This window comes from Emys orbicularis, chromosome 14, assembly GCF_028017835.1.
Source record: "Emys orbicularis isolate rEmyOrb1 chromosome 14, rEmyOrb1.hap1, whole genome shotgun sequence".
Taxonomy (NCBI): domain Eukaryota; kingdom Metazoa; phylum Chordata; order Testudines; family Emydidae; genus Emys; species Emys orbicularis.
Genome location: NC_088696.1, coordinates 11,236,633 through 11,251,162, shown reverse-complemented (window position 1 = coordinate 11,251,162; position 14,530 = coordinate 11,236,633). Strand labels below are relative to the sequence as shown.

Here is a 14,530-nt window from a genome sequence, read left to right as displayed (position 1 = left end):
CAGATATTTGGACATGTGCAACTGTAGTACTGTGATCAAATTGCATAGTTAAGACAGACCCCTCGACTTTCTATTGCCTTGATTCTTGTAAACAAAATACAATAGATATTTTCCTCTACAAAACAATGAGTGGAAATCGTTAGGACTATTTACAGCCAGTTCTGTTTTTGAATAAATAACCGCATATTCCCATTCCTGTTTTAAAAGCATGAGAGCACCAAGTGGAAAAACAAACTATCTTGCTATAGTATTTGTGAACTAAAGTTATAATACAAAGCACTCAATTCTTCTATTATGCCATATGTACCATAAAATCCATTACTTCACAGAATGGAATGTAGGTAAGAAGAATTCATTTTCATTGTCCTGGCTGGATTTCTACTTAAATGTATCTTTCTTGTGGTAGTTCACATATGTCCACAACTTCTACCAGTAAGCATGCACAACAGCATATCAGATGTCTTCAAAACTAGCCACTATAAAAAGAACTTTTCTAAATGTTTAAGGAAAGGTGAGGGAGGAAGGAAGGAATCTTACATTGGAAATACAAGGACAAATCCTACAGTTATTATTCAGGCTAAAGCCTCGTTGAAATAAAACACCAGGTCTTGTAAGGGATAATGGCTCAGTAATTTTGCCCCAGGACACTCTGCAAAAGCTGGGCTATCAAACTGATGATTTTATTCCCCTTTGAGGATGACCCCATTAGTCTGACCCAAACTCATATAAATAATAATCTTAGAACTATGTATTCTCTAAATTTATCGCAAGGTATGGAATTTGCCACCAGTGACTGTTGTCAAAGGGGCTTATTTTCCATAATCACTCTTCAGGAAAAGGAAGTAAAATAAAGGAAGATTTAAAAAAAAAAAAAAAAGGCAGTACTTAATCTCAACTTAGAGTTGAATGCCTAGCACCTAGATTGGTATGGGTTCCTCTCTCACCCCAACTAGCTGAACATTCAGTAGGTGGCACTCTTCCCTCCACACTAGTACCACTATATTGTATTTCAAGTGATCTCTTGCAGCTGTTAAAGCTCAAACAGAAGGCCTGACCACTTCATAAAAGAACAGTGGTGGCATGGGCCTGCCCACATTGCAACATGAGCCATTGCACTCTGCTTTAATTCCCGCAATAATTTCTACTGGAAAACAATATTATTCACATCTGCCCTAAACTATTATGCAACAGTGATGTGTGTTATTGAAGGGCTGCTGTATTTCTCCCCTAGAAGTTATTGCACATCAATAGTGGGCGATTTCTTCATGTAGCTTTTTAAAATAAAAAAGTCCTTTCATTACTTAGCCTTTGCTTCTAGTTGCTGCTAGAAAGAGCTTACCCTCTCTCTTTTTGGATCTCAAGCAGTGCATACATGAGGGTGAGTAAATAGTTAATATGTAGAAGTCTGTAAACTGCTTTGAAACTAACATACTATAAAAATATAAATTCTGGATTTAACTTTAATCTCCTATGACTGATTCTCTGAATCTTAAATCAGCTAGATGGTGAGTTTAGAGCTCTGGCATAAGAGTGGAACATGTGATATTTGGGAATTTTTAACTGGTATTATCTTTCCTATTACTTCCAAGTTACTGTCAAATGCATCAAAAAGGGGGAGAGAATAAATAAGTGGCTGCCAGTCACAGAAAATCTTTGACTACTGAGAAACACGCAGTCATTGTGGATGTGGATAATTTTTATTTAAGCTATCCTAAGTCGTGAATGCAAATTTAACCTGTATTTTATGGAGGAAACTGTGATAGCTAATTAGTCAAAATGAAATGTACATTTAACACAGATAAAACTTGATATCAAAGTCCCTCTGTTTAATAATAGATGAGTCTGGCCTCTGTTAATAAAATATGAAAACAAAACAAGGAAGCATACACAAAAAAATACTTATAGTCCTTAAACGAATCAGGACAAACGTAGGAACTGAACATTTAACCATGCCACTGGGAAAGAGCTGCTGTTCTGTAGCTACTGGACTAGTTCTGCTGCTCGTTTAAGTCCCAGTTCTGCAAAGCATTTAAGCAAATATTCAGCCCCATGGATCTCAATGAAACTGAAGCACATACTTAAAATAAAGAACATTCTTAAATGGCTTTTGCTGAATAAGAATGAACTCAAGATTGTGCTAAAATGCATTGTTGAGCCAGGTACCCCATGACCATACTTAGGCCTTGTCTGCATGAAGAATTAGACACTGGCAAGCTGGGATGTGAATCTATCCTACATTAGCCTGACATGCTCCTAACTGTCTGTGTGCATTAACGGTTGTTAAAGTGCTTTGAGCTAAGGAGGACTAACCCAAAGCACTGTAACAAACTTAACATATAGCAGCAGGGTGTACATGGACAGTTAGAGCAGGGCAGACTGATGTGGGATAGATTCACACCCCAGCTTGCCCCACAGTCTAATTGTTCATGAGGGCTGCACCTGAATGAGGTGAATGCACTTAGTTCCAGTAGAACCTTAAATAAATTAATATGGGGCAATGGGAATTAGAATATTGTATACAATAGACAGTTAATCTATAAACTGGAAATTAAATTATTTGGAAGGAATGTATAGTATTATAAACTGATACATATAAGTAGCATCTACAAAAATTAACAAACGGCAAGTCTGCTCACACGGAGCACAAGTACAATGTATCTTCAATCCTTTTCTCATCATATAATGAGTTCAAACAAATAGAAGAAAATGACATGAAGTTACAGTATAAAAATGTTAGGTCAGTCTAGAAGACATTGCGGTTATTGCAACATGGCTGACCGTTAAGGAAGGGAATAGTCCAGGAAGCAGTTGCACCGCCTGTGTTTTTGATTCGTTTCCTTGCTTGGCCTCTGAGAGACTTCTGTTTTTAATACTGTTGGTGAAAGGACCTCTGATCTCATCATGTTTTGTGTACTGTATTCCTTTTGTATGCAGAAACTGCATGTTAGCAAGATGACTGTTCTTTCTCAAAGAAACAGAATTAGAAGTGGTTGTAATTTTTCTATCTGGCCAAAGAGCACAGGGCCAGTGAAACTGTTCAGGGCCTCTTTGCAGAAATGCTTTTGGAAGCCTTGGGACAAAGGATAATGGTTCGTGAATTTGTTTCTCCTTCACTGTATCATGAATGATACAGTCAGTTTCTTTTCCCCCCTTTTGTTCGATTGTTTGAGTACCCTTACTACCGGAAGCAGTCTCAGCTGAAGTAGCATTGAGCATTTTCTGATTTGCCTGGGAGATAGCTGCTATGCTCTTCTTAAAAGAAGGATCTGTGCTATCTTTTGTAGTTGCATCTTTCACTGGTGGCAATATCAGCAAAGACTTTAAGTTTGAAGATTCAGAGCTATCTGGAGCAGGCATGGTAGGCTCAGGGGTCTTTACAGCTTTATTTTTTAGGGCTTCTGGGTTTTTCATTTTTTCTGGTTGCCATATACTGTATTCCTTTACTGGCAAACTTTTCTTTTCACCTTGAAATGTCTGAATAGAGCGTAACTTGCCATTACAACTTTCTCTCTTAGTTCCATCGGTGGTAGAACAATTGGAAGACTCACTAGAATGGACTGGAACCTCTTTCTTTTCTGAAACGGTATCATCTATAGCACATGTGCTTAATTTGCAATCAGATTTTGATTGATCTCTTGTAGTCTTGGTTTCTTGGCTCACACTTTTGTCATTATTTTGCCTCATATCTAAGCAAAACAGGCAACTGTTGATGGTTTCATTTGCCCTTGATTTCTTGGCTTGCTTTTGCAACTGAAGGCAGGCAAATGGAGCAGCTTTACCCCAGCCTTGCACCTGGGAACAGAGAAATATGTTAAATCTAAATACTAGTTGCTTTCTTCACAAGAAAAAAAATTAACTATGTACAAATGTAATAGTAATGGTTAACTACTAGCACTCATGATGCTACTTAGGTTTACTGTTTGGGCCAAATTAACAAGTAGTTTTTTATTCTTAGCCAGGCCCACTTAAAAAAAACCCAGTATTCGAAGATTTTTATTGACAGAAAAACCAGTAGACTCCATAGATTTTCATGCCTGTTTTAGTTTTATGCTTGCAGTGCTGTTCTACAGAGTCCTACACTGCAAGCCTCAGAGGCGATATCCAAGACCATGAAAAATCCAATTTCCGTTACATTATATTATTTTTGAAAGAAAAACATGTTCTCTTCCCCCCAAAGTCTTGGATCTGAGAGATTATTATAGCTTTCCTTAGTTCCCACTTCTTTACTAAACTGAGTACAGAACAGAATTGTGATGTTTCTTTTATGATCCATGTACAAAACAAATGCATTTCTAGTGCCATTTCAATCAATCAAAACAACATATGTTCCACTGCTGACCAGGAGTGGATTTTACTTAGCTTTTGATTCACTAATATTAATCTCTTGCAGGCTTCAACAGGACAAACTTCCAGCTGAGAGGAGAAAACCACATCACCTGCTACTGACTGCTTAAAATTAAGAGCTCAAAAACTGAAATACCATTTTACAAGATCCCTTTTCAGAGCTCTGCACTAGCAGCCTACCTCTGCACAATTTAATGTGAAAAATTAAGGCAGACTCTTACCAAATATAGAAGTAGTGACCATAAACTAGAGGTGGAAACAGGACACAAAAAGCACAGCACCTACACAGAGAAGTGATTTCACTGGGAGAAGAGAAAAGCTTCTTTTTGAACCACAGTCCAAAGTACAAGGAAATGGGAAAGCCTTACTCATATTATGAGAAAACCATTTACATTAAAAAGCAATGAGTGAAAAGAGACATGAATCTGAATGGGACCTGATCTGGGAGTCATGCTCAAAGGCCACCTAGCTGCTTAGGCCCCATACGTGATTTATGCAGCCAAATGCCTACCTTCCCCTGGCTTGTGAATCACTTTGGGGCCGAGGTGGGAGATAAGCATCTGGATGCCTAGAGTGGATCACCAGGGCACATGCCCTAGAGTTTAAAAACTTAAGCACCTGGGAAATTTTTACAATGGAAAGTTAGGCAGCGTGAGTTTAAGCATCTACCACAGGCGCCAACTTTTGTTGGCGCCGGTGGGTGCTCGTGGCCCTCCGCCCCCTCCCTGCCCCTATTGGATCCCTCCCCAAATCCCCACCCTGGCTCTGCCTCTTCCCCAAGCATGCTGCATTCCTCCTCCTCCCCCCTACCTCCCAGGCTTGCCACGCGAAACAGCTGTTTCGCAGCGCAAGCGCTGGGAGGGAGGGGGGGGGAGAAGCAGGATGTGGCTGCCCGCTCAGGGGAGGAGGCGGAGCGGAGGCAGAGGTGTGCTGGGGCAGGGGGGCGGGGCGGGGAGCTGCCAGTGGGTGCTCCGCATCCACCAATTTTTCTCCGCGGGTGCTCCAGCCTCGGAGCACCCCCGGAGTCGGCGCCTATGGCATCTACAGCAGTGGTTTTCAAACTTTTCTCATCTGTGGACCCCAACAAGTTTTCAAATGGAGGTGCGGACCCCTTTGGAAATTTAATCTGTGGTCCATGGACCCCTACCATAGAAGTCTTAAACTGAAAACTGACTGAACAGAATTCAATTATAAATGTTGCACATGCTCAGCCCAGCATTTGATGCAGCGTGAGAAAGGGCACTAAACTGTGAGCTTCTATGGCAGTGGTCCCCAACCTTTTCATAGAATCATCATAGAATATCAGGGTTGGAAGGGAACCTCAGGAGGTCATCTAGTCCAACCCCCTGCTCAAAGCAGGACCTAATCCCAATTAAATCATCCCAGCCAGGGCTTTGTCAAGCCTGACCTTAAAAACCTCTAAGGAAGGAGATTCCACCACTTCCCTAGGTAACTCATTCCAGTGCTTCACCACCCTCCTAGTGAAAAAGTTTTTCCTAATATCCAACCTAAACCTCCCCCACTGCAACTTGAGACCATTACTCCTTGTTCTGTCATCTGGTACCACTGAGAACAGTCTAGATCCATCCTCTTTGGAACCCCCTTTCAGGTAGTTGAAAGCAGCTATCAAATCCCCCCTCATTCTTCTCTTCTGCAGACTAAACAATCCCAGTTCCCTCAGCCTCTCATCATAACTCATGTGCTCCAGCCCCCTAATCATTTTTGTTGCCCTCCACTGGACTCTTTCCAATTTTTCCACATCCTTCTTGTAGTGTGGGGCCCAAAACTGGACACAGTACTCCAGGTGAGGCCTCACCAATGTCGAATAGAGGGGAACGATCACGTCCCTCGATCTGCTGGCAATGCCCCTACTTATACAGCCCAAAATGCTGTTAGCCTTCTTGGCAACAAGGGCACACTGTTGACTCATATCCAGCTTCTCGTCCACTGTAACCCCTAGGTCCTTTTCTGCAGAACTGCTGCCTAGCCACTCGGTTTCCGTGGGGCGGGCGCCGGATGACTAGCCGCCGACAGGGCCGGCTCCAGGGTTTTGGCCGCCCCAAGCAGCCAAACAAACAAACAAACAAAAAAGCCGCGATCTGCGGCGGCAATTCGGCAGGAGGTCCTTCGCTCCGAGCAGGAGTGAGGGACCGTCCACCGAATTGCCGCTGAACAGCTGGACGTGCCGCCCCAAGCACCTGCTTGGTAAGCTGGTGCCTGGAGCCGGCCCTGGCCGCCGAGGACTGTGGCCACCAGACAAGCAGCCACCAAAATGCCGCTGTGAAGCAGTGTCATCAAGAGGCGTCACGGCCGAAATTCGGCGGCATTTCGGCAGTAGCGCTTCTTGACATTGCCGCTTCACGGTGGCATTTCGGCGGCTGCTTGTCCGGTGGCCAGTAGGTGGGTGCACACGGATGCCCCCGCGGGCGCCATGGTGCCCGTGGGCACCGCGTTGGGGACCCTTGTTCTATGGTAATGATAACACTTCCAGGTTCTGACCTGTAAAATGTGGGGGAATTCACATACTTTTGATTGATCAGAAAAACGGAATGCCTTTCCTGGGATCTGAAATTTAATTTTCATAGTTACCTATTGCAGACCCCTGAGACAGTCTGTGGACCCCCAGTTGAAAACCACTAGTCTCCAGGGTTAGGTGGCAGCCAAGCAGGAATTTCACAGAGTGCAGAGGTGCTGCATACAGGACTTAAGCACCTAAACTGCTTTGCAGATCACACCTTTAAAGTTTAGAAAGACTTAGCTTTTCAGTTATATCAGCAGGTACCAGAGAACTTAGACCTAGAAATATCTACTCAAATCAAGAAGTTACAACAAAATAGACTATCCAAAACTATCCTCACCCCACTAACTGTATTCCTAACCACAAAAACAGCTTTTCTATACAGATAGGTCTGCCCTAAATATAGGTTTCAAAAAACCAATCTAGAAGACTGCATCACTGGGTGGGGGCGGGGGGAAAAGACAACTTTAACACCAGAATGTCCACACCTAACACTGGATAGAAAACAGTTGTTTATCTGAGTTATTTTTAACCATCTAAGCCTCCCTAGAATAGGGTTACCATATTTCAGGTTCCCAAAAAGATGACACTGGGAGGGGGAAGGGGGAACTGCAGGGGATACCTGCGGCAGTGGTACTCGCTGGAGGTGGGGGGCAGTGTCGCTCCCTGTCATGGTGGCAGGACAGCTGGCACAAGCCCAGGAAGCAGCAACAGCCCTCAGTCAGCGCCTCCCTATGGACTCCCTCCCTAGGCCTGGGTGGGCAGGACCCAGCAGCTTTGGCTGCAGGGTAATGGACCAAACAGCTGCTGATGCAGGGGAGATACCAATCGGGAAGCGGTCCAATCAGGGCTCTTTCTGAGCTGCAGCATCTGCTCTGAAAAAATTCCAGACATTTCCTGTTTGAAAAAATCCACCTGGACATAGGACGGAGGCTCAAAAAAGAGGCAATATCTAGGAAAACCTGGACATATGGTAATCCTACCCTAGAATGGCAAGGTTTGAACCCATTGTACTCAGTCATTCTGAAAAATTCATAATCTTAAAACTACAGAAAACCAGAAGCCTCCAAAGCCATTTCCCTCTGTGATACAAGTGATCTGTCCCCACAGCTGAACTATTTGTTACTACTCTGATATAATGGATAATGTACACCAAATTCTTAAGCTAACTAAACCATCACAACCCTACTTGCCTTTTCTTCAAGAATCTCATCTGTTTTGTAGGTAAAAAGGTGAGAAGCAGCTTTAATCAGAATTACTTCAAACAGATGTGAGTACCATTTATACTAACCACTATTAATATTCCTTCTATTCAACTTCATTGTAGCTACAGGAAAGGAACTTACTTGAAGGTTTAGTGAGGTTTTTAGGTATTCCATATGTCTATGTTACAAGACAGTGATAGACATAAAAATGGCAGTTGTATGTCCACTTTACAAAAGTTGAAGGAACTAGAGGAAGATGATCAGTCCTTTATACTAAACTAAAAATAAAGATGGCAAGTGTCTGATTCCACAAAGCTCATCTTATTTTTAATTGGTTCAAAGGATCATTTACAGCTTAGTTTATCTATAGATTAACTAATGATTAAGTTTATTTTGTTTTTCACATGTAATTATCTTGCTTCATTCTACTACACATGCTAAATGAGGAACAGAATACTTCATTTTCTTCTTGTTTTTCTGCACCTAGATCAAAGCATTTTATCCTAATTTTCCCTCCCCCCTAAGCAGGTATTGTTCATTGATTTTTTTTGGTTTGTGTGGAGGTTGCAGCTGTTGGTCCTTTCTGTATATTCCATTTCATGCTGACTAATCTGCAGCTGTAACAAACTAGATCTCTATTAGTTTAAGAATAAAATCCTAAACAATATTTTCAGTATGTTCTTAAAGTTCCTCCATACCTACCTCTGCTTTTTAAGCAGCTCCCTGCAACTATTTTGAAGCTCCTAGCTTTTTGTTTTTTAAAACATGTGTAGTGTTAAATATCTTGTTTAAAACAATCAACTGTTGATTTGTCATGATTTCCCCCCATTCTCAACTTTGACTTTGGTTTAGAGGCTTTAAGGCAGGGGTGGCCAACCTCAGGGCCGGCTTTAAGCCGATTCGGCCGATTCCCCGGAATGGGGACCCGCGCCTAAGACGGCCCCGCAACGTCCGGGGCTGCCAGCGGCGCGGGGGGAAAAAAAAAAGCTGTGCCCTGCTTCTCCCCCCTCCCTCCAGCGATTGCGCCGGCATACAGCTGATCAGTGCAAGCCTGGGAGGGAGGGGTGAGGAGGAGGAATGCGGCGTGCTTGGGGAAGAGGTGGGGCCAGGGCGGGGATTTGGGGAGGGATCCAATGGGGGCAGGGAGGGGGCGGAGCCAGGGCGGGGATTTGGGGAGGGATCCGAGGGGGCGGAGTTGGGGCGGGGGAGGGGGGCGCGAGACAATTCGCATCCCGGCATGGGGCCCCGCACCTGCTAAAGCAGGCAGCTCTTCAGAGGTTAATATGAGGCTTCTTGCATAGGTGCCAACTCCGGGGCTGGAGCTACAGGCGCCAACTTTCCAATGTGCTACAGGGTGCTCACTGCTCAAGCCCAGGCTCTGCCCCAGACCCTGGCCCCACTCCCACTCCACTCCTTCCCCCAAAGCCCCCGCCTCTTCCCCTGAGTCTACCGTGCCCTTGCGCCGCCTCCTCCTGCACACCGCAAACAGCTGATCGTGGTGGGTGGGAGACACTAGGGGCGAGGGGGAGCTCCTGACATGTTACTGTGGCTCTTTGACAATGCACATTGGTAAATTCTGGCTCCTTCTCAGGCTCAGGTTGGCCACCCCTGCTTTAAGGTATCCAAAGCAGTATCTGTTGACTTTTCAAACTACATTGTATCAAAACAAATGCATTTTTAAATAGCCATTGTTAGCAAATGTTCCAAAACTGCATTTGAGAATTTTTTTTCAGGCTACTAAGTCATTTTTCAAGATATAAAATGTAACTTACAGCTTCCTCCCATCCTGTCCTGATGACATATTCCAAAGACCTTTCATCTTGTTCAAATACGTTCTCGCTGATGTTAAGAAGAGTATAAACATGATTCCTCTCTCTCCTCTCATTTGGGTAGATACATTGCCACTTGGCTTCTTCTGTTTTCTTATTGGTAATGCTTTTTTCTAAATCTAGTTCATTCTTCTTGGAGGAGTTCATCATGGTCCCAGTGCCCCAAGGTTCTACCCTTTAAAGCTGCAATAAGATCTGTGTCTTAAATAATCAATCTGGCAATTATTGTGCAAATATCCTAATTTTAATGCAAGGAGTTGAGGGCTGCAAGGAGTTTTTTAACTAAAGAACCAGAATTGGATATTTTATACCAGTCCCTTAGCTTAGGCTGCTCTTTGAGCTACTTCCCCCAGCCCCTGTCCACCTACATCCCCCCCTCCCAGGCTCTCCCCTGCCCTCCCCGCACTTCCCCCCCCCCGGGCTCCCCCCTCGCTCCCCCCCATTCCCGCGCTCTCCCCTGCCCTCCCCGCGCTCCCCCCATTCCCGGGCTCTCCCCTGCCCTCCCCCCCCCGGGCTCCCCCATTCCCGGGCTCTCCCCTGCCCTCCCCCCCACCAGGCTCCCCATCGTCACCCCATTCCCGGGCTCTCTCCTGCCCCTCGTGCTGCCCTCCCGCCTCACCTTTCGGTCCCGGGGCGCAGGGACATGGAGCCGCACAGGTCGCTCTGCTACTGCGGTTGTTCGCAGCCCCCTTCCCACCCCGAAGCCGTTACCCTGGGCGACGGGGTTGGCGGGGGGAAGGGGGGCGGAGCGCGGAAGTGAGCGCATGAGCAATGGGGTGCGAGGTGCGACACAAACAGCCTGGGGGGAGGGGCTATGGGGGGAGGCTTCAGGGAGCGTGTGGGGAGGACGGGGAGAGGATGAGGGAGAAGGGGGGAGGGCTGGATTGGCTGGCAGGGCTGAGGGAAGGGGCAGTGGCAGGAGGATTAGGGGATGGCGGGATGAGGAAGCAGGAGAAGGGGGAGGGCAGTATGAGGAGTGGGAGAGGGCTGGACTGGCTGGCAGGGCTGAGGGAAGGGGCAGTGGCAGGAGGATTAGGGGATGGCGGGATGAGGAAGCAGGAGAAGGGGGAGGACAGTATGAGGAGTGGGAGAGGGCTGGATTGGCTGGCAGGGCTGAGGGAAGGGGCAGTGGCAGGAGGATTAGGGGATGGCGGGATGAGGAAGCAGGAGAAGGGGGAGGGCAGTATGAGGAGTGGGAGAGGGCTGGATTGGCTGGCAGGGCTGAGGGAAGGGGCAGTGGCAGGAGGATTAGGGGATGGCGGGATGAGGAAGCAGGAGAAGGGGGAGGGCAGTATGAGGAGTGGGAGAGGGCTGGATTGGCTGGCAGGGCTGAGGGAAGGGGCAGTGGCAGGAGGATTAGGGGATGGCGGGATGAGGAAGCAGGAGAAGGGGGAGGGCAGTATGAGGAGTGGGAGAGGGCTGGATTGGCTGGCAGGGCTGAGGGAAGGGGCAGTGGCAGGAGGATTAGGGGATGGCGGGATGAGGAAGCAGGAGAAGGGGGAGGGCAGTATGAGGAGTGGGAGAGGGCTGGATTGGCTGGCAGGGCTGAGGGAAGGGGCAGTGGCAGGAGGATTAGGGGATGGCGGGATGAGGAAGCAGGAGAAGGGGGAGGGCAGTATGAGGAGTGGGAGAGGGCTGGATTGGCTGGCAGGGCTGAGGGAAGGGGCAGTGGCAGGAGGACTAGGGGATGGAGGGATGAGGAAGTAAGAGAACAGAGGAGGACGCAGAGGGGGTGCCGGTGTGGAAACTTGGAACTAGCCTGGTCTTCTTGAGCTTTCCCAACCACCACAGAAAGGGCCAAAAGGCCTAGCTGAGAGATGCTTGCATAGCCTGTCAAAGCTAGCATTGCACCTCCAGCCCACCGTGCTCCAGGTCACAGTCCTGGGCCATCCCGCCGGCCATTGTTCCTTGTTTGTGCTGCAGGATGGACAGCTGCACAGATGCCCCCATAGGGTGATGTGTTACCTCAGCCCGGCACAGGGCTGACTCAGGCTGTGACTATGTGGGTAAAGATTTCAGCAAATCACAATGCCATGGAATGACTGTCCAGGAATGAAGTCTCTCCTTCCCAATAAGCAAGACTTGGCAGACTGCTGCCAAGGACTCCTTGTGGGATCAACTTTTTTCTGAGCAGCTTTTTCCAGTCCCATTCCTTCATTGTGGACACTTGGGCCTTCCGCCTCTGAAGAGCTAGGTTCAAAACTTGCTGTAGGGCAGAAGTGAAAAAGTACTTGGTGGCCTCATCCTTGTCCCTAGTAAACATTTGCAGCTGCAACTGGCCTACACTAAGGGTGATAGCCTTTACCTCTGTCATTCACACAGCCAGCCGAAAATTTTGAGTGGTGCCTCTTTGGCCAGAAATGAGATGAAAAATATCGGGTGCAGAAGGGTCTATGGCAGTTCAGATTTAGACATCTAGGAGAGGCAGCTGGAACTGGGCAATTGTGAGCAGAGGGTTAGGACCAAATAGTTGGAATCTGACATTTGGATTAGAGAACATGGAGAATGTTCAGATCAGTATCCATTCACACTGGTCAATGAGGTGGTGCAGTTGGGAATGGGAAGTCAAGAACGGCAGTTGAGATGTTGGAACAGGGCATTTAGGATTGACATTCGTAACTGAGCAGTTTGAGAGGAGGAGAAAATAAGATAGTGTAGAGAACCCCTTAAGGAGAAGAGTGACAGGGAATAATGAGAGAGAAAAGGTTAATAGAAAACTAGAGTAATGTTTGAGAGAAACAGCACCAAACAAGAAGACATGAGGGAAATAGAGAGCAAAAGAAAAGAACAGAGGACAAAAATGAGAAGATAAAGAGACTAAGGAATTAATCTGAAAAGGTAAATGATCTCCTGCATTTTGTTGTACCACACTGAGGTGTAGGAAAGTTTTGAATTGGTGCCTGACCTGTCTTGTTACAATATGAAAGTGAAAACTATACTTGATTCCAAAATGAGTATATTTTTATTTCCAAGATAATTAATTTGTTCTAGTGAGGCATTCATAGCTGCTGTATCATGTGGATGTTTGATAAATATGGCTTGGAGTTTAGCACTATTACCAGAGGATGTGACTTGGAGACACCCATCCTTGGTTACAAAATCATCACACAATTTGCTGTGATGGTCAGCCTCAGTTCAAGGGATGCCCTGGACTGTTATGTCAGGAATGGCAAGATCAAGGTGCAGTTGTTCAGACCTGGGTGTGGAAAATCTGTACAGCAGCTGTCCTTAGCAAGGGACTGCACCCTGCCAAACTCTTGCTCATATAAATTAATCCTCACTCAAGCAAGCAGTCCTTTTGAAATCAGCGGAACTGCTTGCATAAATTCTTTCAAAATCAGGCTTTGTATGATCTTTTCTCCAGAATTAATATCCTCAGTTTTTAGTCCTTTCCCCATTGATTTTATTTGTTAAATCTTACAATTTTTGTTTCTCTCCTCTGAACTCTTAGGCCAGTCACTTAGAAGCAACATAGAGGGTTAATGCTTAGCTAGTAAAATTGTGCAGGGTGCATTAAGCAAAACAGTGTGGTAGATTTACAATGGTATAAGCTAAGCTTAACTCTAATAAGAAAAGACAATTTTAAACTCCTTGGTTTATTTGGATGCTGATTTTAAAAAATCTGCTACATTTCTCTTTAGATTACAGTAGCCCGCTAGGAAAAACTATTCACTAGTCTACATTTGGGGTCACATGTTTTCATTAGAGCACAATGTTTCACACAACTTTCATATTCTGATAGATAGGGCTGCACAGCCTGGTAAGATCTTAGGCAATTCTACTATTTACCAGTGCTCTGGTGCTTCTCTGAACAACACAGAACCTGACCAAATCTTCAGAATGAAATAATCTAGTGAAATTTTAAAAAATATGCCAACACTTATACACTACCAATATATCATTGCCAAATCTACAATTTATTAATGTAAATATCAATATTAAACCCATATAAAATGAGAGACACTGATGAGCTTCTGCTTATAAAAATCTTTGACCAAATTCTAATCTTTTATACCTGTTGATATCACTAGGGTTGCACAGATATAAATGAGAGCAGACTCTCACCTCTTGGTTTCACATATTGAGAGCCATAACTGTAATTCAAAAGCGGATATAATCACAATGGCCTTTACATCTGTAGCAGGGATGTGACATCTCATAGCTGTGTGTAATTTGTACATTAATCCAGTTTATCTTCTTACAATTCTAATTGCAAAAATTAAATCTATTCTACATATTGAAAATGGGCACTCCCATGAAGCAGTGACCACTTCAGTTATGTCCTGGCACATCCCTCTTGTTAAGGCACCCCTCTCTCACCCACTATCGCGTAATCCTGCAGCCATCCCCCCATTCCCTAGTGCTGACACCCGATGCCTCCTGCAGTGTCTGGAATCAAGGAGACTGAAGAACATAATGGAGGAATACAACCAGATCATCACCTCCAGACCAGTAGAAGATCTCTTTGTGGCTTGAAAGCTTATCTCTCTCACCAAAAGACATTAGTCCAATAAAAGATATTAACTCACCCTCTTTGTCATACCGTTGACAATCATTTCAGTATTTTGAATGATCTGTTCCATTCAAAACTTTTTAAAATGACTTTTTCCACAAAGATATACTACTTTCATGTA

General features: G+C 45.2%; 1 protein-coding gene across 1 annotated transcript; it reads right to left on the bottom strand.

Moving 5' to 3' along the window:
- Positions 1–2,495: 2,495 nt before the first annotated feature.
- Positions 2,496–10,573, bottom strand: C14H16orf46 (chromosome 14 C16orf46 homolog). Its single transcript, XM_065416845.1, has 3 exons — positions 10,516–10,573; positions 9,840–10,079; positions 2,496–3,792 (listed from the first exon to the last, which is right to left on the bottom strand). The coding sequence occupies exons 2-3, from the start codon at positions 10,044–10,046 to the stop codon at positions 2,734–2,736; spliced, it is 1,266 nt and encodes a 421-aa protein (XP_065272917.1). The 5' UTR covers positions 10,047–10,079; positions 10,516–10,573; the 3' UTR covers positions 2,496–2,733.
- Positions 10,574–14,530: the final 3,957 nt, after the last annotated feature.

What these genes read in the sequence shown, in the direction of transcription:
- C14H16orf46 (XM_065416845.1), bottom strand. Translation starts at nt 10,046, where the DNA reads ATGATGAACTCCTCCAAGAAGAATGAACTAGATTTAGAAAAAAGCATT. An exon ending in GGACAGGATGGGAGGAAGCT is followed by an intron (nt 3,793 to 9,839) that starts GTAAGTTACATT and finishes CTCTGTTCCCAG; the next exon opens with GTGCAAGGCTGGGGTAAAGC.